Source organism: Scyliorhinus torazame, chromosome 4 (genome assembly GCF_047496885.1).
Source record: "Scyliorhinus torazame isolate Kashiwa2021f chromosome 4, sScyTor2.1, whole genome shotgun sequence".
Classification (NCBI taxonomy): domain Eukaryota; kingdom Metazoa; phylum Chordata; class Chondrichthyes; order Carcharhiniformes; family Scyliorhinidae; genus Scyliorhinus; species Scyliorhinus torazame.
In genome coordinates this window covers 215,496,789-215,522,866 of record NC_092710.1, presented here as the reverse complement: position 1 = coordinate 215,522,866, position 26,078 = coordinate 215,496,789, and the positions used below count along the sequence as shown (strand labels likewise).

The following is a 26,078-nucleotide window of genomic DNA, read 5'->3' as shown; positions in this document are numbered from 1 at the left end:
ATTCCCCATTTGGCGAGTTTATAATTTTATCTGGGTAATGATGCAAGGAAGGGGTTACAGTGAGATCTTACCGAAATTCCTCATCCTGGGAGAGGAAGGGAGTTTGCCTCCATCTCTGAGATTCTTAGTGGCACAGACAAAAAGGCTTGGGTACATGTGTGTCTGCCTACCTAGCATTATTTTTACTGCTTATAAGCTTGTTAAATTAGTATTCCTTTGTCAACTTCTAATTAAAGAAAGTCTTTTTGATTAGGGCGATATGCTGAACCCACCAGGAGAAGAACCACTTTAGCAAGGGGTCTAGGGAATCGCTGCAGACAGATGCCTGAATTTAAGATTTGTATTCAAGACTGAGTTCAGTGCTTCAGTTTTTTAACTACCTAACCATTACCTTCATTTTGTTCTAATTTTTGCATTTGTAGGTGATGGATATTTTGTTTCTTTTCCAGCTTCTTGGGTTTGTCTATGCCTGTTACGTTATCAAAATTTTTGCTGAAGAAGAAGACAGCTGTAAGTACTCAAGATGTCAAAGATGAAGGAAATCAAAAAGGTTTATGCATTTATAAATTAGATCAGCATTACTATGCTACTAATGAATACTCCAGTATATTTTGTATTGAGATAAGGAGATGAGAGAAAATTCCAAGTCCTCTATTCCAACACAAAAAACACAAGATGTTCATTCATAGCCTGATCACATTAAACAGTGCTGGAACCATGGAGCTGCAGTTGTCAGGGAAATTAGCTTTTGCTATACTGTGAAATGTTCACAGGGTTGGAAACGGGTGAGGAGGCAGATGTTGTAGCCTTCGCCTCGTTGATCGCCCTAAGGTGGATCCTGATAGGTTGGAGAGCAACCTCTCCACCCTGTGCCCTGGCGTGGCGGGGGGACCTGTTGGAATTCTTGACTCTTGAGAAGGTTAAGTTTGAACTGAGGGGATGGTTGGAGGGGTTCTACAATTCATGGGCATTATTCATTATGCACTTTCAAGAACTGGATAACATCAAACATTAGTTGGGGCGTGTGGGTGGGAGGGTTGTGGGGAGGGGGGGCTGTGTGTGTTAATGGCAACTATGGGTGATCCCTAATTCCTTTTTGTCATTTGTTTGTGTGAACATGCAGGCTAATGTTTGGGGTTTGGTGGGAGGATGGGATCGTTATTATTGATATGGGGATTGACATATTTGTTACAGATTATTGTTTATTGTTGGTGGGTGTAAATTTGGGAGAAAATGTGAAAAAGGAGGAGAATAAAAATATATATATTTTTTAAATTAAGTAATACTTCTAACAATCTAAATTTAAGCCTCAAGGTTTCAAATAAAAATGCATAAATATTGCACCTTCTCTAATAATGCAGTGGTATACTGGTCTCAAGCATTTTATGTTGAAGTACAGCATGACTGTCTGTTAAAGGTCAATCACTTCATCAAATTTATCACATATTCTCTGACATTAAAAAGCAATCATTGTATTCAATTTATGTGAACAAATGTATTCTGAACAATTGCTTATGGGGGTCAGAATGGGCTTCCATTTATTTGGTGGAGTAATAAAATGAGTGATGTGAAACCCAACAACAATCACAACTTCTATTTATGTAGCACTTTTAAAAGAATAAAATGTCCCCAGATGCTCTCACAGGATCATCATTAAACACAATATGACACTGAGCCACGTGAGGAGATATTAGGTCAGATAACCCAAATCTTGGTCAAAGAGGTACATTTTAAGAGTGCTTTAAAGAAGGAAAGTGAGATGGAGTGGTTTCTGGAGGGTATTCAAGAGCATAGGGGCTGACAAGTGAAGGCGTGCCCATCACTGATGCTCAACAGGTAAGATAATCTTGGAGGGTTGTGCAGCTGGAGAAGGTAACAATGCCATGGAAGGATTTGAAAACCAGAATGAAAACATTAAAATCAGGACACTGCTTAACACGGATTCAATGTCAGCAAACTGAGATGACTGGTGAATGGGATTTTGAGTTAAGCATGCAGAGCAGAATTTTGGGAGACCAGCCATGAGGATATTGGAATAGTCAAGTCTAGAGGAAACAAAGGCTTGAATACTGGCATCAGCAGCAGATGATCGAAGTTGAGCAATGTTACGAGGTAGAAATAGGCAGTTTTAGTGATGGCGTGGATAGGAGGTCGGGAGCTCAACTCGGGGTCAAATGTAATCTGCTGCAAATAGATTGGTTTAATTTCTGTTGCCAGGGAGGGATGGAGTCGGAGGTTAGGGGATGGAGTTTGGAGTGGAGACCAAAAACAATGGTTTCAGCCTTCTCTGGATGTAGAATAAACAGTCTGATAATTTAGCAACAGTGCAAGAATCAAGAGAGATGGTGCAAACTAATGTTATGCTTTCAGATGATGTTGCTGATGGGCAGTAGTGAGACGTGAAATAGTAAGGGGGCAAGAATGGATCCTTGGGGAACTCAAGAGGTAATGGTACAGGAATAACCTCTCACTCTGCCCCCATCCTAATAAATGGGCTTGCCTGCCTGGTCTCAGCTTCCTCAGAAAAAATTACATGCCTTCAAGGGTGCTCTGATACATTCGTGCTGCCATGGTCAGCATTGGGCCGGCGCCTCTGGGAGGAGGGCTGCCAACCTCAGTTGGATAGCGGCCCTAGCGATGGCCTGTTAATTGGCTTCCTCTGGTAAAATGCCAGCCCAGGATCCTGCCATCTGCTAGAGCGAGGTTGAATACTGCTTTCAGCCCAACAGCAGGACTTGATCCTCATTGGTAAAATCCAGTCCTTCCTCTATCTCTCTTTTGGTGATGCTGGGCCTGCTGGAAATTCCAACCCCTCACTGATGATCCACCTGTTAATGGCAAAAAACTCAAGGGCAACTGGCCTGTGACAAAATAACGAAGCCCACCCATTAAAATGATTGGAGCCACTCAGGATTTCTCGTGGACAAGTGGCACGGTTTCTGGTACAAATCTAGTTATTCAAATAACATCAGACTCCCATGAGCATCACTAGGAGATCAACTAGAAAATGAAATTGCCATGTAACTTTCCTAAAGTTAGAAATATATTCTTCCCCAGTTTTTTTTTCTCAGGAAGGGGCAATGTGAAATCCCAGCCCTTGTATTTATCGTATGTTCTAATGTATGGAGCGATCTGCCTGGATTGTACGCAGAACAACACTTTTCACTACCTCCGTATATGTGTCAATAAATCTAAATCTAGAATCTATTCTCAATTAATATAAACTGAGTCTCAATTCATATTCTGCCCCGGGTCTCTTATTGTGCACAGTATAACATAGAACACTGGTATAAATGATGAGCATAAAATGCTGTTCGTTGAGTGAAAATCAGCCAGGATGTGTAATCAGTGTGGGAGTTCAGAACATGTTTAATAAGGTCGAGCACTAAGGGACTGAATTATTGTGGGGTAGCTCCCAGTCACCTGTCATTTACTTCAGCAGAAGTGACTCAGAAACTAAAAATATGTCACAGTCATTTGTTTAAAATGTAATTTTCCTGAGTTTTTGTTGTTATTCCATCAAAATTAGAGGAGACAATTAAATCTACCTATAGCTTTAGTTTTTGAGGCCTATCCAACCTAAATTAGATTTGTCCAGTGATTTTTAGACAGGTAACAACTAGTATTCTGCAGAAGTATGTATGTCTTTTATTTTAGCTTATTGTATATCGTCGATGATATTACAATTAACTGGAGGGTAAATATCTGTCAATGTATGATTTCAATAAACCATTTCCCAAGAACATGAAGTAGGTTGTTCCCATCAGAATATAACATACAGTAAGGAATCTCTATCTATTATCAGAAGAAAATTAAGTTTGGTTATAAGAAGGAATTAAGACTGAACTTTGAGAAATGAAAGTGGATAAAAAGCTGGGTTGATTATAAAAGTCAGATGGCAGTGATAGATTTACATCTTCTTTGTTTGTCCAATTAATTGCCAATGTTTTAAACTGAGAGCCTCGGCTCATACATTGAACAAGGTTGACATGGGAGGAAGATTGGTTATGGATTGCTGCTTTCATAAATAATGAAAGTGCTGCAGAAAGTGTTCACAAGAGACCGGAGTGTAGTCGTACGCAAAAACTAAATGGGGCGGAAGTGTTTTGATGGTTTTGTACATGTTAATTTTATTTCCAGCTAGGCTTGTCATGCTTGGTTTTAGGACAGCTGAACATTTACATTTTAACTCTTTCACTGGTGAGAATTCTTTTTACGTGGGAAATCATGTTTTTAGAAAGAGCTATTCAGAAGACTGTCAGATTTTTATTTGCAAATTCGAAGGTAGCTTAATTAAAACCAGCATATGTTTTAATTTGCTGCAAGAATGCAGCAATTACTTTTACATTTTATTGAAATTCAATTTCATTTTTGAAAATCAAATACAGCTTTTGATCACTTTCAGTCCTAGCTTGGCCCCATGAGGATCCTCCTAGCAAAGGAATTAGATCGGGAATAATTAAGGTTGATTTTTGCCAATTTAGATCATTCCATTTGTAACTATGTGCACCATAATTAAAATTTAAAGTGTATTCAAATAGAAATAAACCACATTTAAGTTTGAGCAGGGTAAAAACTCGTGCAAACATTTCTCATATTAATGACTTTTAGATAAATAGTTAACACGCGAATAAAATGAAAATGACATCATGGTCGTAATGGTCATTCTGAATACCATAATGAATCTGTCTTTTTAGATTGTGTGAGGCACACAGCAAAATGTTTTTCTGTGACCTTGCTTTTGATGAATAATTACTTATGCTTGATGCAATATTGCAAGCTACTTTGAACATATATTCCCTTAATTCTGTCTATCGCTGCTCTACTTTTCTAAAAATGACACAGACAAAGGTACCAGTTTACCTTGGAAACACCTCTAGTGTTCAGGAAAAAAATCAATGAAATTGCAGTAAGCATTATTTGTCAGCTGAAACTAAAAAAAAAATCCTTTATGGTCCTAGAAAACACAGCATCAAAAAAAGGGTTCTAATTAAGTGAAAGGTTAAGCAGATGTACTACCTGGTAAGAAATGATAGCCATTTTGTTTAATAAATTCGAAGCACATTCTCAATGACTGAAGTTTTTGATATGTTTTCACTGATTGGATTCTGTCACATCTCAACAACAACGAGCATTTCTATAATACATTTAATGTCCAAAGATATTGCATCAATCCTTGTATTTGGGGGTAGCAGGAATAGAAGGGGAATTGGAGGATGTGGTACAAAGCTCAAGAAACAGCATGTGTAAAGAGATTTTTGAAAGTTGTGACAGAAATGCAGAGAAATTAATTCTGGAGTGTGCAGCATGATGACTTGACCATCAATGGAGAATATAGAACCAGAGTCAGAAAGTTGGTAAATAAGGCTGGCACATATAGTGGAATGAAAACCAGGGCAGCACGGTAGCATTGTGGATAGCACAATTGCTTCACAGCTCCAGGGTCCCAGGTTCGATTCCGGCTTGGGTCACTGTCTGTGCAGAGTCTGCACATCCTCCCCGTGTGTGCATGGATTTCCTCCGGGTGCTCCGGTTTCCTCCCATAGTCCAAAGATGCGCAGGTTAGGTGGATTGGCCATGATAAATTGCCCTTCGTGTCCAAAATTGCCCTCAGTGTTGGGTGGGGTTACTGGGTTTTGGGGATAGGGTGGAGGTGTTAACCTTGGGTAAGGTGCTCTTTCCAAGAGCCAGTGCAGACTCGATGGGCCGAATGGCCTCCTTCTGCACTGTAAATTCTATAATTCTATGAAAACCTGCCAGGCATTCCGCTCCAGCAACACAAGTGATGAAAGTAGAAATGTAAGGCAGTATATAGATTAGTTCTTCTGGTATCTCAACAACAACTTCCATTTTAAAATTGTAAAAAGTCCCAACGCACTTCACAAGAGCATTATTTTTGTGAGGACCACGAAGAATCCAGCATAGCTTGAAGGATAGAAAGAAATAACATTTATTTACAATAACATAGAAAATACAACAGCAGCAGCAACTCCTTGCCGCTCACTCTCCTCTAGCTGGTTCCAAGCTGGCCAGCTTTATTTGTACAGGGAATCTGCTAATGATTTCTCCGCCCCCCTCATTGGGGAAACTCGTACTCCCAAAGGATTGGGGGACTGCCATTAGTCCCCAGCCAGTGGTAAGCAGGCAGGTTATAACATCCCTCCTCCCCAAAGTCCAAGGAATCCACCGAAGACCCTGGCGAAGGAGGGCGTCGGACTCGTTTTGCCGCAGGCCAGACGCAGGCCAGGGCGGTGTATAACGAGACGGAGAATGGCGCTTCCGTGATGAACGGCGTAATGGTTGTACATTCATGGCCCGTGGGCCCGAGGATTCCCCCTCTGAGGCGTCCTGTGTCTCCATCTCGGAGTCGGAGTCCGCTGCCTCCGTCATCTCGGCATCTCTATCTCCACGCGGTTCTGAAACGACCTGCACAGGCTTTGAGTGAGGCACCAGAGGAAGATTGTGAGGAATACTTTCCACTGTGCCTGGTCTCTGTGGCTGTAGAAATGAGCTCCGCGGGCGGGCAATCTTTGGAAGGGATGGTCTTCTGGACCGAACGTGGTCTACATGCTTGTGCTGGAGATGACCCTGGGCTTGCACCTGGTAAGAGATAGGGCCCGTTTTGCGAAAGATTATGCCAGGGACCCACTGGGCACCACCAGCAAAATTCCAAACGAACACTGGGTCACCGGGCGCAAACTGCCGAATCGGCTGATGCCGTGAACAACCATGTCCCTGCCGTTCTTGTGTGTGGTGTATTCTGCGCCAATGTCCGGGAAAACCATGCTAAGGTGGGTGCGAAGTCTCCGGCCCATTAGGAGTTCCGTGAGAGCTGCCCCAATCATCGCATGTGGGGTGGTCCTGTATGAAAACAAAAAACGAGCCAGTCTCGTGTCCATCGACCTGGAAGACTGCCTCTTTAGGCCTCGTTTGAATGTCTGCACTGTGCGCTCCGCCAACCCATTTGAAGCCGGTTAGTATAGGGCAGTGCGGAATGGCGTATGCCGTTCATCTTCATGAACCTCACAAACTCCTCACTTGTGAACGGAATGCCGTTGTCCGTGACCAGCACCTCGGGGAGGCCATGCGTACTGAAAGACAAACGCATCTTCTCGATTGTGCCTACCATCTTATGCACCTCTAACCATTTAGACTGGGCGTCGATTAATAGAAGGAACATGGATCCTTGAAAAGGGCCAGCAAAATCCACATGCAAGCGCACCCAAGGCCACCCTGGCCATTCCCAGTGATGTAGGGGCGCGGCCGGCGGAAGCTTCTGATGCTCCTGGCAAATGGAGTAGTTTCAGGCCACCTTCTCAATGTCGGTGTCGAGGCCTAGCCACCAGACATAACTCCGGGCCAACATTTTCATTTTGGTCACACCCAGATGCCCATTGTGCAAGTCTCTTAGTATCAGCTACTGTCCTTTTTCCGGGACAATCACACGTGTCCCCCACAAGAGTATATTGTCTTCCACGCTAAATTCTGACAGCTTGGAGGAAAATGCCGGCAACTCACCTGGGAGCTGTCTATGTTGCCCACCATACAGGACTATGTGCCGAACCTTTGACAGGACTGGCTCCTTCTGGGTCCACTCACGGATCTGTGATGCCGTGACAGGCAAGGTGTCCATAAAACTTAGGGTTGCAACCACCTCACCGGTCATGGGGGTGGACATGGGGCCGGTCTACAAAGGCAATCGGCTCAGTGCGTCGGCATTCGCTATCTGCGTTCCTGGTTTGTGCTCCAGAGAATACTCGCAGGCAGCGAGCAACAAAGCCCAGCACTGGATCCGTGCGGAAGGAATGGGCGGTATTGGCTTATCCTCTCGGAAAAGTCCCAGCAGAGGCTTATGATCAGTCACAACATTGAAGTGGCGGCCATACAAGTACTGGTGGAAACGTTTCACCGCAAAGACCACCGCCAGGCGCTCCTTCTCGATCTGCGCGTATTTCTTTTCCGCTGCAGTCAATGTGTGGGAGGCGAAAGCTATCGGCCGCTCGCCCCCATTCTCCATCTTGTGGGACAGGACGGCCCTAATACCATAGGGGGATGTATCACATGTGATGAGCAAAGGCTTTCCAGGATCATAGTGGGTTAGTAACCCAGACAACGACAATTGTTGTTTTACCTGCCGGAAAGCGGTTTCTTGTGGCTGACCCCAAACCCAGGTGTGATTCTTCTTTAGCAGAAGGTGCAATGGGGCCAGTGTAGTTGCCCGTTTGGGGAGGAACTTCCCGTAATAGTTTACAAGGCCGAGAAAAGAACAAAGATGCGAAGAGTCAGTCGGGGCGGGGGCCTGTTGAATTGCGTGCACCTTCTCTGCGACGGGGTGCAAACCTTCGCAGTCCACCCAATAACCCAGGTAGAGTACTTCCTTCGCCTGAAAGGCGCACTTTGTGCGACTTAAACAGACTCCAGCCTCTGAAAAGCGTCTAAGGACAGCCTTCAAATTTTCCAAATGTTCATGCTCCAACGACCCTGTAATCAAAACGTCATCTAAGTAGACAGCGACACGCGGTAAACCTCTCAAAATGCCCTCCATGGTGCATTGAAAAATAGCGCAGGCAGAGGATACCCCTAAGGGCAACCGTGTATATTCATACAGGCCCCGGTGTGTATTAATCATTACATATGGCCAGAAGGCAGGGTCCAGCTCCAACTGTAGGTAGGCATGACTCATATCTAATTTCATGAACGAGAGTCCGCCTGCAAGCTTCGCGTAGAGATCCTCGGTGCGAGGCATTGGATATCGGTCGAGCCGGGAAGCCGTATTCACTGTAAGTTTATAGTCGCCGCACAAGCGAACTGTGGCATCTGGCTTCATTACAGGTACAATTGGTGCTGCCCAGTCAGCGAAATGGACGGGCCTGATAATACCCAAAGTCTCCAAACGAGTGAGCTCCTCTTCTACCTTCTCGAGCAAGGCGTAAGGCACTGGACGCGTCCGGAAATAGTGCGGCGTGGCTCCTGGTTCGATTTGGATACGGGCGACGTCCCCTTTTATTTTCCCCAAACTGGGCTGTAATACATCTGGGTACCATCCTAGCACCTCAGTCAACCCTCCAGAAACTGTTTGGCGGATGTGCTGCCACTGCAGCTGCAAATGGCGTAACCAATCCCAACCCAACAGGCTGGGCCCATGGCCACGCACCAGGATAAACAGGGGTCATCGTAGTTCTTGCAATGTCCAATAGTTCCCCTGTATAGATGGCCAACCTGGCCTGTGTGTCGGTTATTGTAAGGGTCTGTATACCCTGCTTGATGCGGTCGAATGTTCTCTGGGCGATCACAGAGACAGCTGTGCCAGTGTCCAACTCCATCTCAAGTGGGTGACCATTGACCCGTACTGTCACCTTAATGTGGGCCACAAGGGGAGCTGCCACACAATGCAGCTGCAGGCAGTCGTCCTCCGCTTCCACGTCCTCGGGAGTAGTCGCCGCAGTTTCATCCAAATGGAAGGTACGGCCCCTGGGCTGGCCCCAGTTTCTATCAGAACGCCGGCGCCTCTGGCGCCCCCAGGACCAGCGTCCGCGACGGGGTCGGCGCCCACAAGTACATGGACAGGCCTCCTCATCCATTGGTTCTGGAGAAGGCTCACTTTGGGGATGAATGTCTGACGGCCACTGGCATCGATCCGGACGTCGCCTCGCCCAAGTACCACAGGGGTGCGGGGGGACGCGGGGGGGTGCAAAGGGTTGCACCCGAAGGCATGCACCTCCACTCCCTGTCGCTCCGGCACGCCCCGTTCTGCGCTCTCTCGGGACAATACTATTTGAATGGCCTGCTGAAAAGTCAATGTTGGTTCAGCTAACAACTTTCTCTGGGTGGCCGCATTGTTAATACCGCAAACCAAATGGTCGCGTAACATTTCTGACAAGGTCTCACTATAGTCACCGTACTCCGCAATCCTGCGTAGCCTGGATAGAAAATCAGCAAAGGATTCTCCTGGGGTCCTCTCAGTGGTAATAAACCGGTAACGCTGGACTATCGTGGACGGGGTTGGGTTAAAATGTTGCCCCACTACGTTCACAAGTTCATCAAATGTTTTGGTGTCCGGCGCAGCTGGGTACATAAGGCTCCTAATCACCCCAAACGTATGCGGGCCGCAGGCAACGAGCAATATGACCACCTGGCACTTGATTTCGGTGATGTTGTTTGCCTGGAAATAGTAACGCATCCGCTGTGCATACTGGTTCCAGCTTCCCAGCGCAGTGTCAAAAACATCCAAACGTCCATACAGAGGCATGGTGTAATAGAATCATAGAATTTACAGTGCAGAAGGAGGCCATTCGGCTCATCGAGTCTGCACCAGCTCTTGGAAAGAGCACCCTACCCAAGGTCCACACTTCCACCCTATCCCCATAACCCAGTAATCTCACCCAACACTAAGGACAAATTTTGGACACTAAGGGCAATTTAGCTTGGCCAATCCACCTAACCTGCACATCTTTGGACTGTGGGAGGAAACCGGAGCACCCGGAGGAAACCCATGCACATACGGGGAGAACGTGCAGACTCCGCACAGACAGTGACCCAAGCCGGGAATCGAACCTGCGACCCTGGAGCTGTGAAGCAGTTGTGCTAACCACAATGCTACCAACGTCCAACCTGTATCCAACAAAAATCCAGGGCGGAGGCTTCAGCAGTGTAGACAGCTATTCACTTTAACCCTCGTCGCCAGTTTTGTGAGGGCCACGAAGAATCCAGCACGAGTTGAAGGATAGAAAGAAATAACATTTATTTACAATAACATATATATATATATACAACAGCAGCAGCAATTCCTTGCTGCTCACGCTCCTCTAGCCGGTTCCAAACTGGCCAGCTTTATTTATGCAGGGAATCTGCTAATGATTTCTCCGCCCCCCTCATTGGGCAAGCTCATACTCCCAAAGGATTGTGGGATTGCCATTAGTCCCCAGCCAGTGGTAAGCAGGCAGGTTGTAACTATTATCAAACTAAATTTGACACCAAAGACTGGTGTTTAAATCCCAAGGTGGGTAGCATGAGTTAGGAAATCGCCTGCTTGCCACTCCTGCCGCAAGAGAAACTAACCCAAAAGGGGCGGCACGGTGGAGCAGTGGTTAGCACTGCAGTTTCACGGCGCCGCAGACCCAGGTTCGATCCCGGGTCACTGTCCATGTGGAGTTTGCACATTCCCCCCTTGTCTGCTTGGGTCTCACCCCCACAAACCCAAAGATGTGCAGGCTAGGTGGATTGGCCATGCCCCTTAATTGAAAAAAAAGAATTGGGTACTATAAATTTATTTTTAAAATGAGAAACTTACCCAAATGATGGGGTCTTTGATCCAGGGTTTGGGCAGGGTGTGCGGGGGGGGGGGGGGGGGGGGGGGTGAGAGAGAGAAGGGGGTGAGAGAGAGAAGAGTGTGAGAGAGAGAAAAGTGTGAGAGAAAGGCGTGTGAGAGAGAGAAGAGTGTGAGAGAGAGGAGTGTGAGAGAGAGAAGATTGTGAGAGAGAGAAGAGTATGAGAGAGAGAGAGTGTGAAAGAGAGGGAGTGTGAGAGAGAGAAGAGTGAGAGAGAGAAGAGTGTGTGAGAGGGAGAGAGAGTGTGAGAGAGAATGAGAGAGAGCGTGTGAGAGAGAGAGAGTGGGGGTGGGTGGTTGGCGAGTGCCGGTGCATGATCCAATTGAGCTTGCCACCATTGGACACTGGTGGTTGTGGCCACAGTGGCTTTTTAAAAGGACAGAAGATTCTTCTCTTTGTGCGACTGTTTTATAATTCAGCAGAACCTCTGACTCACTATATATTGTCAATAAAAATATTCCAGTAACTTTTTGTTTAGCTTTAACTGACAAATAATATTTACGTTTTCTTGAATTATTTTTTTGAACACCAGAGATAGGTAATGCTGGTAAATTTCCCAAGTTTATTTTTCTTTACTTTTTTTCTGCCACCCACCTGTCACCCTTTTCCCTTATACCCACCATGTCAACTCACCCAGCACCTGCCAAGAGCAGACCACAAGAACCATGTTGAGAGTTTGAAATATCTATTACAACATTTACTATAGTTAAAATAAAACACTGCCATTCATGAATGCCAGTTCATAACATTTAAATCCCCTCAAGTACTTAATCCTTATATTCATAACACCATCTCAGCAACAACAAATCTTTTGATAACCTCTTCCAAGCTGTCAATCAAACTGTGAAGCAAGGATCCCCTATTGAAATAACTATAGGTTGTGGATTACAGTCCAGCATTAATAATAACATGATAATAGCCTTTTGGATGATATCAACAAACAGCTATTGTAACTGTTGGAACAGATTTCTTTCAACTTTCTCTGACACCGGCTTCTTAGTTTTTCAAAGATTTTTAAATGGCTAGGCATTTAAATAACGTAACAGCTTGAGTGTTTTTATCTTTCACAAACACAGGCAGGCTATTTTTTTATTTTTAAAGGCTTTGCGATGTGAACTGCTCCTCAGCTCGACAGTTCTGCAGTCCTTGTCTGACCTTTTAGAGATTTTATGACTGCTCTAAAAATTGTAACTCCCACACTATGGTTTAAGGCCCTTGCTCAGTGAAAATAGAGTCTGCCTGAGTTCAAATGGCCCTGGTGAGTTCAGGTTTCATGAGAGTCATGCCCCACCCCATTTTTTCCTTTCAGCAAAATGGGATTTCTCAGATATGGGGGCAGGACTTCTGGATCCAGGTTACATCCGCCATTTGTGAGTCCCACGGATTCTCCACGACTCTGCAAAGGCAGGGCTCAAGAAACAAAATGTATTAGGGTGGATGGCCAAAAATCTGGCCAAAGAAGTAGGTTTGAAATAATGTTTTGAAGCAGGAAAGAAAGGTTAAGAGGCAAAGACGTTTCAGCAAATTCCAGCTTTGACAGCTGAAACAGGACTACAGTTGGTGGAGCAATTAAATTTGGGAAGGCGCAAGATGCCAGATTTGGAAAAGCGCAGATATCTCAGAGGTTGCATGACGGAAGGATGTTGCAGAGATCAAAAGGGACATAGCTTTGGAAGGATTCGAAAACAAGACTGAAATTTTTTTGGTTGAGGTTTTGCTCAACCAGGAGCTGATGTGGGTCAGTGAGTTTAGGGCTGGTAGTTGAACTGGACTTGGTGTGAGTTAGGATACAGGCAGCAGAGTCAAGCCGTCAAACTAAATTTGAAGTCAAGAGAGAGATTGAGTGAAGTGCTGGTCAGGTAGATCTGGGTGTCATCATCATACATATGGAACTTAAATGCATTTTCAGTTGATGTCACCAAGGGGCAGCATGTAGAAGAGAAGAAATAGTTTATGAGAATCTTGCGTTAATTCTATTACAGCGAGATTTTTTTTTAAACACAAACAAACATGAATCTGTTAAATCAGTGCATCCACTGGAATCTAATGATGTTCCTGTTTTACAACAATAGTTGATTTCATAGGAGGATTTGACTCGTATGGCTACCAAGGCCCACAGAAAACATCTCATTTACAGTTGCAGCCCATGTACATGTAAGTAGATCTTTCAGCTGCACTTTATTTTGAACTTAAAATTCCACCAGGCTTTCTTAATTGTTTTATTTGAATGACAGGTGACTTCAAACTGCTGCAATTTTCTGTAAAAGAGAGATTTTAAATTTCAAGAGTGAATTTCCGTTGGGGCTCTCCTAAAAACCTGTCTTAACCTCAGTGGAGGATCTGAAGAAACACCAGATAAATTAATGTTGTTCTTATTTACTTACATCATAGAGTATATCCAGTTTTTCATTGTTTGTAACCTCTGCTATAAATGCATATTCAAAATGCAGTAACAATGGTAACAATAGTATTCTGCCAATAGCTGTTCACAGGTCAGTTTATTTATTTTCCTATGTACCAGCTTACAAGTGAAACTCCAATTCAGAATGCACAGAGTGCACAATGTCCATCTTCATGTCAACTTTAAGAATGTTAAAAGTCAATTGTAACCGTTTTGTGTTGCTTCAATAACGTGATTGTGCCATTTAAAATAAATAACCATGACATAATCACAGTTGCAAACCAAAACCAATGCATAGAGAAATTCCAACACTAAGGTCTGAATTTTCACTCTTCCTGCCCCGCCAAACTGACCAAGGAAGAAGAGACCCAGCTGGATTTTCATTCGGGCCGGGGGCTGGGCTGAATTAGAAATTGGATCCACCACCCCCGGAACAGTTGAGAAGGCCGCCAGGTGCGGATGTGGCTGGGCAGAACGCCTGCCTCTGTGCACCGGCACTTTCTGAAGATACTTAAAGAATTGATTAAAACAAAAAACAGTCCTCTCGGGCAGCACGGTGGTTATCCCTGCTGCCTCAAGGTGCCGAGGTCCCAGGCTCTGGGTCACTGTCCGTGTGGAGTTTGCGCATTCTCCCCATGTTTGCGTGGCTCTCATCCCCACAACCTAAAAGATGTGGATTGGCCATGCTAAATTGCCCCTTAATTGGAAAAAATGAATTGGGTACTCTTAAATTTATTTTAAAAAGCAGTCCTCTAGCCTTCATTGGAACTCGCACCCCCAACACTCCCTATGCCCCATCCATATCAACCTCTGCCACTTCAAGCCCCCCATCTACATACTCATGGCCCTTCATGTCCTCCATGCCACCCTGTGCCCCCTACTCACCATACTACCTGTGCCACTCTATGGCAGTCCACCCAACACCTTATACCTTCTTAACTACCCCATTCCACTCTACCCAGCCCCTAAGGTCCTTCGTACCCCCATGCCTTTACTCTTTCTCATGGCCCTCTATGTCCCTATGCCAACTCATGTCAACCCATACATCCCACCCTTTGCCCTTACCTCCATTATACCAATTCACCTAGAACCACCAGATGTAAACCTCACAAGCAATACTGACATTAAAATAAAGAACTACAACCCACGTCGCGCTCGAGTGAGAGTGCGGTGTGACTGGTAGATGCCAGGATAGGCCTCCTGCGGGCATCCCGGTAGTCTTTTCGTCTTGTGATATCTACCTAGATCTTGCAAGGCATCAGAGTCAGAATCCCACCCAAACTGGGCAAGACCAAATGCTGCGCATCTAGGTACGGTTTAAACCTACTGAGGCAAGCTTACCCAGTATCTACCGGCATCCCCAGGGAGGCCGCAGCCGGGTGCCATTCTGTACTGGTCCACACAAGTGTGGACCAGGCGAAATGGCACCCAGAGGTCTCCCAGGCCAACCTGGCTGGCCAGGAATAGTGCAGGGTGGCCACCTAACCCTCGCCTTGAATGCAGGCAACATGGCACTGCCAAGCTGGCAGGAGCACTGCCAGTGTGGCTGTGCAAGGATGCCCGAATGCCAGGGTGGCAATGCCAAGTGTCCAGGCCCAAGGGGGATAATACCAATGGAAGGTGTGTGGAGGGGGGTAAGAGGGGTGTGGGATGCAGGGAAGATAAGAAGGGGCCTCAGAGGTTGAGGAGGTGATAGGTGGTGGCCCTGGAAGGAGGGGCCTGGAAGGGGGGGCTTGGGGGAGGGGGGCATGAAGAGGGGAGACCCCAGGGACCCCAAAGCAAGCAGGGTGTCCTCTCTTGCAGGGTTGTGGGTAATTCTCATGTGTGCCAGGGAGACATTGCCCGTGGGTGGGGGATGGGGGGGACCCACAAGGTCACTTCGAGATTGGGGCACCCTTTCAAAATGACGGCCTGATCTCTGCGTTCAGCTCCCCAGTGATGAAAACAATTCTCAGGACACAATTTTCCGGCCTCGTTACGCTCTTACTCAAGTGAAACGAGGCCGGTGAATAGCAGGAGAGGCCAAAAACGAGATCCGCGCCGGGCGCCAAACAGTTTGCGATGCAACCGGACCGCTCCCATAGGCGAAATCGGAATCTGGCCGTAGAGTGGCGAGAAACCAATTATCTCCACTTAAGCTCCATTTCCATTCAATCAATGAGAGTGACTCCCATATCCAACGGCCTCCCGTCATTCAGCGGCCTCCCCAGCAACTGCTCACGCTGGGGCCGATTAAAACTTCTTTAAAAAATGCGGACCTGGTGGAAGGGCTTCTGTGGGGAGCCAAGGAGGTGAGCAACCATCTTTGCTCATCGGCAAAGAGCCCAGGGGACGGTGGGCATGTCACCCCAGTGCTCGGCCTCGGTGCCACGCATTGTCAGTGTCATCTCCTGTGCCCCAAGCCTCTGGGACTCCTCCAAGTGACTATGAATCTGCCGGTACATCACCCTCTGAATTTCCTGGCCGCTCCCTACCATCATATCAGCTCCAGAAAACCCACTTCCACAGGCTCAGAATTAAGCTGGGACCCAGATGGGTCCTGGGATCCAGCAGCCCTCCAACTGCTGTCTCGCCTGGGGGTTCCTGCCTCCACCTGATGTGCATCATCAGCAGTGAGGTGCTCACCAGATTATCTCCCAGAAGCCTGACCACTAACATTTCCCACTGAGGTGTATGCCTCTACGTTGGTGGTGGGTGGGGATAACAGCTGTGCCGTGACTACAATGATGGGATCCTCTAAGTCAGGAGAGGGGGCCGCCTGGAATGGGCCAGCGCCGTCGGCTGGAGCACCTGCGGTGGAATGGAAATGTGGTCAGTGGGAGGGATGGGTCAGTCAGTCAGTAAGGCAATCAGTATTCACGTTTGACAGGTACTCCAGGTGGAGTCCGGTGGTTCCTCACCTCTGCGGCATCCCTCAGCCTCCACATCGGTGACCAATCTATCCGTGGCCACCCTGTTAACCTCCAGGCCCCGCTCCTCGAAGGAGGTGAGGATTCTTAAGTCCGGCACCCCACCGGCAGTCTGGGCCATCCCACCGATTGCGGGAGAGCTTTTCCTGCATGGAAACAGAGAAGGCATCGTTAGCCACACGTGTGGTACACAGTGCAGGGAGAGGGTGTGTGAAGGCAGGGTTGGGGGTATTGTGGAGGATGCTCCCTTGGTGGTGGATGGTGTTGGTGTCTACTCACTCGCGCTGCCCAGTGTAGGTTGTTGACCTTCTTCCTGCACTGCCGGCCAGTCCTTTTGGTCATACTGCTGGAGCTTACGGCCACCGGCACCTCATCCCAGGCATCACAGGCAGCCTTGTGGCTCAGTCTCCAGGACCCTAGGTGGAACAGAACATCCTTCCTATCCTCTACCGTGTCCAGGGGCCTCCCAAGGTCAGCATCCTCGAATCTTGGGGCTGGTCTCCTGGGCCCCATTATTGTGAGCTGGCTGGGGTTGGCTGAGGAAGTGCAGCTTAAGTGCTGCTTGGTCTTGTTAGCAGGGGGGTGGCTGGTGAACATGGTGCCGGTGAATCAGCTGGCAAGTCGTTATTTGCGGCAATAAGTCCGTCAGGCCTCGTTAAGTAGGCCAATTAACATTGAATTGCATTGCCGGCCTCGCTGGGCCGAGCGCCGGGAAGCTGACGACAATCCCCACCCGCTACCACACTTAGAAATTATTCTGGAGAATTGCACCCTAACTGTGACCTAAACCAGTGAGAAACTCCCCAGGGCCCAAAAAAGTGACTAAGTGTCATTAGATAGCAGTGGAGAACTCGCTGACAGAGCCGACGGGAAACTCCCAGCAAAACCCGCCACAAATGACACAGAAACTTTTCCGTTAGATCACTCCCTATATCTCTATTGCTGAGGTCACTGCTTCTACTAGACCTAGTCTGCACACTAGGTTTCAGGCACCTACTTCCCCAAAATCATACATTTTGATTTACACACATTGTCAATCACATGAGTGAGACTCCTCTGTTGAGGAAAGGGAAGACCTTTCAGAAGCACATTGATTTAACGGGCAGCTATTACCATGAACTGTGAAGATGCAATTTATAACCAGCCCCCATTCCCATGACACCCCCACTGAGAAATGGCAGAGGTCAATATTGCAAAGGGACTATTCCCTCTTGATTTGGGAGTTTGCTGGTACTTTTGTTCAGACAGAAAGCCTGCCCAACAATTCAGGCCTTAAGATGGTTGAAAAATAACCATTCTTTTCTGAAGAATGGAGGATGGTATTGGCATTTACAATCTAAGAGGATTTTACCCCGATCACTAATAGAACAAGATAGTATAAATCTTGCAAGATATAAATGCTAATTTATTATTGATTTCCTTGCAAACAGAGCACACATTTTTAGATCTTGTACAATTATGTAGTGAATGCGAGACAATTTTGAAATGTGGGGATTAGGTCAAATCTATTAACCTTACAAAAGCAAACTTTGAAATAATAGTTCCACTGAAAACATTCATTGGAAAGCAAAATACTGATAGTCTATCAACTAATATTGACTCCAAGCCCAAGGACTCCCACAGCTACCTCGTCTACACTTCCTCACACCCTGCTTCCTGTAAAGACTTCATTCCATTCTCCCAGTTTCTGCAGTTTTGTGGTATCTGGTGTGATGACCTAAACTTCCACATCAGTGCTTCTGAAAGGTCTTCCCTTTCCTCAACAGAGGAGTCTCACTCATGTGATTGACACGGCCTTGAGGGCCTTGTCTGATCATTTCACATACATCTTCTCTCACACCTTCCACCCAACAGCCCCCGTATTCAACAGATCACCTTCCACCATTTTCACCAGCTCCAGCGTGGTGCCACCAAACAAATCTTCCATTGTTCTCCCATTTCAGTATCCCTCTCCAACACGCTGGTTTGCTTCTCAATCACCCCAACCCCCACCTCCCCCCCTTCCCTGAGGCACATCCATGCAAACGCAAGAGGTATATCTGTCCACCATCCAAGGCTCCAAACACTCTTTCCAAGTGAAATAATGATTTACTCCTTTACATTTAGTATACTATATTCACTGTTCAAGATATGGGGCGGAATTTTCCCATCCAGGACTAAGTCCCATGTGTGGGCGGGTACAGGGAATATTTCCTGCTGTGGAGGGTGACTGGAAACCATGCCATACCTTCTATCCCTGGTGTAACTAACAGTGCATCTGATGGTTTTGCACCATCTTCCACGGTGGCGCATGCTTGATGGCACACATCCTGCCATCACATCAGAGTGCCATATTTAAAAAGTGGCCAACATCGCTGATCCACCTGAAGAAAAAGATAGATCTCCAGGAACACACTGAGGTGGAAAGATGGAAGATACTGAAGCTGGAAGACCCACCTGATAGATGCTCACCACGTGCATTGCTGTGGTGTTCAAAGGTCACCAGCAGCCTCCATGCCGAATTCTGAAGGCAACCCAAGCCTTCAACAGATCTTGACTTTTGCATCCCACATTGGTCCAGATATGTTTTTCCAATGGCGTCGCAAATAATTGGGCGTTGGAGGAAGGTTCCGGTCTGACCGTCATCAGCATCGCATAGCGGGATGCAAATTGGTTTTACACTGGCCTCTAGTGGGATTCCTGATCATCCATAGCGAGCAGCATCGGAAGTCCTGCTGAAATTTCATGAAGGTGTAAAACTGATTTTTGGACCCCCCTGCCAAATTGTTCCCTTGACCCGCTCCCCCACCCACCATTGATCCCATTGACATGGGGGAATTGTGTATTAGAGAGAGACCAAACATAGATTGTGCAACTGCTTTGTAGAACACCTCCTTTGGCCCATCATGTCTTTGTAGGCCACCAAGCACCTATTTATTCTAATTCTATCTTTCTTTAGTGATGATGAAAGGTCACCAACCTGAAATGTTAATTCCGTTTCTCTCTGCCGATGCTGCCTGACCTGCTGAATGTTTCCATCATTTTCAGTTTTTAACCTTTGAAAACTTTGGGCTGAATTTTACAGCCCCCTGGTTGCCCACCCTCAAGCTATCCCCCATAATGTGGGATCGGGAGATGGGTGGGCACCAGAATAAATGATTATAAATCATTATTCACAATAAAAGTTGTAGGCTACACACCACCTAATAATGGAATGGCGGTGAAGATAGAAAAATTCAGGCAAATTAGTGAAGTGGGTACAAAAACATGGGAGATTCATCTACCCAGATAATAATTTGACAGAAGAAGTAAGTAATGGTGTAAGAGAATGGATTTGCAAAAATGTGTAAATTTCTAACCCAATACGTAGTCCAACAAGGAAATATTTGCTTTTGGATCCAGTAATGGCGAATGAACTCGAGCAAATAGGGGGTAAAAGCAGGGGAACATCTAGGCATAACTAAAATATGTTTTATGATGATAAAGAAGGATATATGCATTATGTAAACCAGGTGAATAGATTAAAGAAAAGCAGATTTAATTTTTAAAAATGGAATGCAGGAAAATCAAATGGGTATATGACACAGAGTAACAATGGGAAACATTGAAAATATGTTTGTTAGAAATGGCCACCCGCAGGTCAGATATTCATGCTGCGGGAGGGTGGCCTGGATTGGAAGTTGTACCACTGCCTCCGGAATGCATGCAGAGGCTGCCAGATGTGGAGGTAGGCTGGGTGGAAGGCCTGCCTCTGTGCTCTGTATTTTGCTAAAAAAAAGCCCTCACCCATCCATATACCCTTCCATTTGTTGAAAAAAAGCCCTCACCCTTCCATTCAGTCCCTACACTCCATCCATGTCATAATTTGCCATCATGTGTGTAGTAACCCAGGAGACACGAAGATAAATGTTAAACCAAATTTATTTTAACTCAACAGTAAAGCCACACCCGTGGCAGACAATACTAGTTTCCAATCCCAGGACTAATAGGAACTCCCAGTCCGGGTTGATAATGAGTCCCAGCTGGACCGGCCTCAGCCCGTTACCATGGGAACTCTTACATAATAAGCCTCACATGGAGATAAACGCGTGATTGCTCATTATCCTTGTGAGGGTTATCACAACGTGCCTCTCAGTTATCCCCACGGCCCCCACATCCCCATGGCCCTTTATATCCCCTCTGCCAGCTTTAGCACCAACTCACCCCAACGCATGCCCCCGTCTACCACCCTTTTCCCTTACTCCCTCCATGCTAACTTGTCTACTGTCCTTTGACAGTTCCTCGATAATTGGACAGTTCTTTGACAGCTGGATAGATATTTCCAATGTGATTTTGCATAAAAATGTATTATCACGTTCACTTTTAACAATCCCAAAGGGTGCCTTTCTTCCTTGTCCTGGGACCAGATCCAAAGGGCTATCTTACCTGTCCAAAGGAGGACCCTGGCTATTCAAACAAATCCATCAAGCCTAGACCTCTTAACTGTTCTAATCTGCACACTTCAGGTTTGACAATCCGAGCCTACCAAAATTCCACTTCAGTGGAGCTTGTAAATGGGAAGCTGCTGCCATAAAACATGCAAGTGGGAACCTTAATCCAACTCAACTCCCTCAAAAAAATGGATCATGTCGTATTGGGGGCCAGGACTTAAATTGACAGCCATTTCTCTCCATTGTGGCAAAAATCTGGGCTTTATAGTAGAAATAAAATGGATGTGTTTGGGTTGGCAGTCTCTAACTTAGCAGGGTATTGCAAGGATCAGTACTTGCGTCTCAACTATTTATAACCTATATTAATGACTTGGATGGGAGGCCTGAGTTGAAAGTATCCAAGTTTGTATAAGATACAAAGTCAGGCAAGAAAATAACAATACTGAGGAGCATGCAAATAGGCTGCATGGAAATATAGGCTTCTATTTTTGGGATGGCAGAGGCTCTCTCCCCCCCCCCCCCCCTTTTTTCTTGAAGTATTTATGGTTTTATAACAATAACAGAAGAAACAGTGTACATACAAATATAAACATAATGCAAAGGCCGTCTTCCTCCCTCACAGGTCCAACCTTTTCTAACACTCTACTCTAAACTAAACCCCAACCCTCCCCTCCCCTTTCTGCTGGCGGTTAATTTTCCCCAAAGAAGTCGTCGAACGGCTGCCACATCCGGACGAACCCCAGCATTGACCCTCTCAGGGCGAACTTGATTTTCTCCAGATAGAGAGAGCTAACCATGTCAGTTAGCCAGGTCTCCGACATCGGGGGCTTTGAGTCCCTCCAAGCTAATAATATCTGTCTCTGGGCTACCAGAGAGGCAAAGGCCAGAACGTCTGCCTCTTTCTCCTCCTGGATTCCCGGGTCTTCCGACACCCCGAAAATCGCCACCTCTGGACTCGGCGCCATCCTTGTTTTCAACACCTTAGACATGACATCCGCAAACCCCTGCCAGAATCCCCTAAGCTTCAGACATGCCCAGAACATATGGACATGGTTCGCTGGTCCTCCTGCACACCTTGTGCACCTATCTTCTACCACAAAGAACATGGTCATTCGGGCCACTGTCATGTGAGCCCAGTGAACGACCTTGAATTGTATCAGGCTGAGCCTGGCACATGATGTGGACGCGTTGACTCTGCTCACGCGTCCGCCCAGAGACCATCCTCTATCTCTTTTCCTAACTCCTCTTCCCATTTGTGTTTTTTTTTCTAAATCTTTTTATTGGCATTACCCATATTTATAAACAGTTATATATATACACATCACATTTTTCTTGCCCACGCTAATTTCCTTTATCATACAGAGAGGTTTAGTTTGTCCTCCATTTAACTAACCCTATGTGCATTTCGTTGCCCTCTGGATCGGTCTATGGTTCCTCCCCCTTCCCCGTTGCCCCGCCCCCCCACTTCGGCTGTGCTTTCCTTTTATTTTCCGGACAGAGTAGAGAAAAAAAAAGAAAAAAGGGGGGAGTACCCCCCCCCCCTAAACCCCCCCCCCCCCCCCCCCATCTTAAATTGTTTCCCCACCTTCCGCCTCCCCCCAGGTTGCACAGTCTTTTGGTACCTCATCTATCTTGGTGATTTTTTAAAAATTCTTATTAGGTTACTCCTCGTTTTTGGCCTCGAACAGGTTTTGGAACAGCTCAACAAACTGCCCCCAAGTGTCCAGGAAGCTTTCCTATGACCCTCGGGTGGCGTACTTAATCTTCTCCAGGTGGAGAAATTCCGAGAGGTCAGCGAGCCAGTCTGCAGCTTTGGGTGGTGCTGCCGATCGCCAGCCGAGCAGGATTCTCCGGCATGCGATTAGGGAATTTACAGTGCAGAAGGAGGCTATTCGGCCCATCGAGTCTGCACCGGCTCTTGGAAAGAGCACCCTACCCAAGGTCAACACCTCCACCCTATCCCCATAACCCAGTAACCCCACCCAACACTAAGGGCAATTTTGGACACTAAGGGCAATTTATCATGGCCAATCCACCTAACCTGCACATCTTTGGACCATCCCCTCATTCTTTCTGCCGTTGCTGCCCAGTGATAGTATTGTAGGTTTTGTAAGGCCAAACCCCCTATGATTTTCCTTCTTTGCAGTTTGGGAATTCTCTGGTTCTTCCCCCCCCCCCCCCCCACACACACACACAAATGCCATGATTAAACTGTCTATGTTTTGGAAAGGAGCCTTGGGGATGAAGACCGGAATGGATCTAAACAGGAAGAGGAACCTGGGCAGTTCGTTCATCTTGATCGTCTGCACTCTCCCCGCCAGGGAAAGTGGGAGTGAGCCCCAGCTTTGAGGGTCTCTTCTTACCTCCTCCACCAGGCCTGTCAGGTTCCACTTGTGGATCTGGCTATCTGGATCCCCAGGTAGCGGAACCTGTTCTGGGCTGTTTTGAACGGGAGCCCCTCCAGCTCTCCCCCTCCCCCGTTTGGGTTAATTGGGAATGCCCCGCTTTTGCCCAGGTTAGGTTTGTAGCCCGAGAAGGTTCCAAACTCTTCCAGCATTTGCAGTATTGCCTTCAGTCACTCCTGTGGCTTCGAGACATAGAGGAGCAGGTCATCTGCACAGAGTGAGACTCTGTGCTCTCTGTCTCCTCTCCGGATTTGCTTCCAGCTTTTCGTGTCCCGCAGGGCTATCGCCAGGGTTTCAATCGCGAGCGCAAACAAGAGTTGGGACAGGGGGCAGCCCTGTCTTGTTTCTCTCTACAGCTGGAAGTATTCAGAGCTGGGTGTTAATTCGGACGCTCGCTTTGGGAGCGTTGTACAGGAGCCTCACCCAGTGAACCCTGCTCCTAGTCCAAACCGTTCCAGTACCTCGAGGAGGTATATCCATTCGACTCTGTCAAAGGCCTTTTCTGCGTCCTGGGAGAGGATCACCTCTGGTGTTCTCTCCCCGGAGGGGGTCATTATTACGTTCAGCAGCCGCCTTATGTTTGCTGTGAGCTGCCTACCCTTGACAAAGCTGGTTTGGTCCTCTGCGACCACCTCTGGTACACAGCCCTCCAGCCTTTTGGCCAGGACCTTTGCAAGCATTTTCGCATCCACGTTCAGCAGTGAAATGGGTCTGTATGATCCACATTCCGTCAGGTCTTTATCTTTTTTGGGTATCAGTAAAATTGTGGCCTGCACTAGTGTTGGGGGCAGGGTGCCCCTTGCTAGTGAGTCCGCGAACATGTCCCTTAAGTGCGGGGCCAGGACTGGTGCAAATTTTTTGTAGAAGTCCGCCGGGAACCCGTCAGGTCCCGGTGCCTTCCCCGCCTGCATGGAGCTGATGCTTTCCATGATTTCTCCCAGGTCTATTGGTGCTTCCAGATCCCCCCGTCTGTCTTCCCCCACAACTGGTAGTTCCAGTCCGTCTAGGAACTGTTTCATCCCTGCGCCCCAATTGGGGGGCTCGGAAGCGTACAGTCCCCGGTAGAAGGTCTCAAATGCCCGATTGACCTCCTTTGGTTCTGTTACCAGTCTGCCTCTGCTATCCTTTACCTGCGCTATTTCCCTTGTGGCTGCCTGCTTTCTCAGCTAGTGAGCCAATAGGCGGCCAGCCTTGTCTCCGTGTTCGTAGAAGGTCCCCCGTGTCTGGCGGAGTTGGTACACTGCTTTCCTAGCGGATAGCAGGTTAAAGTCCATTTGCAGCTTTTTTCTCTCCACCAGATGCTCTACAGTCGGGGCCTCGGAGTTTTTTCTGTCGACTTCCAGGATGGAGTCCACCAGTTGTTGCCTGGCCACCCTCTCTTCCCTATCTCTGCTTGCCTTGTAGGCGATGATCTCTCCTCTAATCACGGCCTTCAGTGCCTCCCAGAACGTGGAGGGTGAGACCTCCCCGTTTTGGTTGTTACTAACATAGTCGCCTATGGCCCGCACTGTTTTTTGACAGAAGGCCTTGTTGGCCAGGAGGTCCGTGTCCAGCCTCCATGTGGGGCGCTGGGCACGGCCTGTCTCCAACCTCACATCCATATAGTGTGGAGCGGGTTTTCGACCCCCCGGTCCTGCGGGATCACCCATACTTACCTGATGGACGTGCCCCTGCACTCCGGGGTTTCCTTTCGTTAGGGGGCCGTCCGAAATCGCCACTCTCGCCATGAGGTCAGGCCCCAGGACTCCGGGGTTTCCTTTTGTCCAGGGGGCACCTAACATGGTCGGCAGCTGTGTGTACGCCATGGGGCTGCGCCCCTGCACTCCAGGGTCTCCCTCCGCCCTGCAGCCCTCCCGAGTGGCTGTTTGTGGCGCCATCTTGGTTCCTCGCCCTGCTCCATGCCCGCCGAGGCCTGTGTTCTTGCTGCTTATCTACCCTACCCTTCTCTTTGCTTCTCTTCTGTTCTGCGCTCTCCCTCCGACTCCTCTCCCCCCACATAGTCCCTGTCCCTCTGTCCCCCCCATGTGTTCTACCCCCCCCCCCCCCATCTGCCCTGTCCCCCGCCCCCTCTTTAGACCAGGCGCTCCCTCTACCCTGAGAGGCGAGCCACGGCCCTCCTTTCTTCCTGCCCTCCCGTGTTAGCCCTCCTCGCTAGCACAGTGGCCCCCCTCCCAGCACTTGCCCTGCTCTGGTCCTGTTTTACCTTCTTTTTGCTAGCCCTTGTCTCGCCCTCCTGCCCACCTTTTTCACCCTCATTCACCTTGCTTCGCTCCCCCCCCCATTGCATTGAGAGGTGGAACCAGCCCGGGAACGAGTCAGCACAGTCCCACACAGTGCACCAAACACGTGTGTACAGTTCGTGATCGTATTGTCTCTGTTTGCGGTCTGCCCGCTGCTCTTTGTTCCGATTCTTCCTTTCTTTTCCATCCCCGTCGCTTTCATGATGGTCGTTGTGGCCGTCCCTCCCCCAGTTTGTTCGCTCTAACGAATTCCTCCGCTGCCGCTGGGGTGTTAACAAAACAGTTCCTTCCCCTCGAATGTTACCCAGAGTTTGGCCGGGAATAACACCCCAAATTTCACATTACTTTTGTAGAGTGCTGATTTTGCTCTGTTGAATTCAGCCCTTC

The 26,078-nt window shown here is 47.5% G+C and overlaps 1 protein-coding gene across 2 annotated transcripts in view; it reads left to right on the top strand.

Annotated features, from left to right (window-relative positions):
• Positions 1–26,078, top strand: part of nkain2 (sodium/potassium transporting ATPase interacting 2) — an 851,703-nt gene that overhangs the window by 789,319 nt on the left and 36,306 nt on the right. For both annotated transcript variants that reach the window (XM_072499279.1, XM_072499278.1), the window contains 2 exons: positions 450–510; positions 13,400–13,481. In XM_072499279.1, coding sequence (XP_072355380.1) covers positions 450–510; positions 13,400–13,481 — 143 coding nt within the window. The remainder of the gene's footprint in view (positions 1–449; positions 511–13,399; positions 13,482–26,078) is intronic.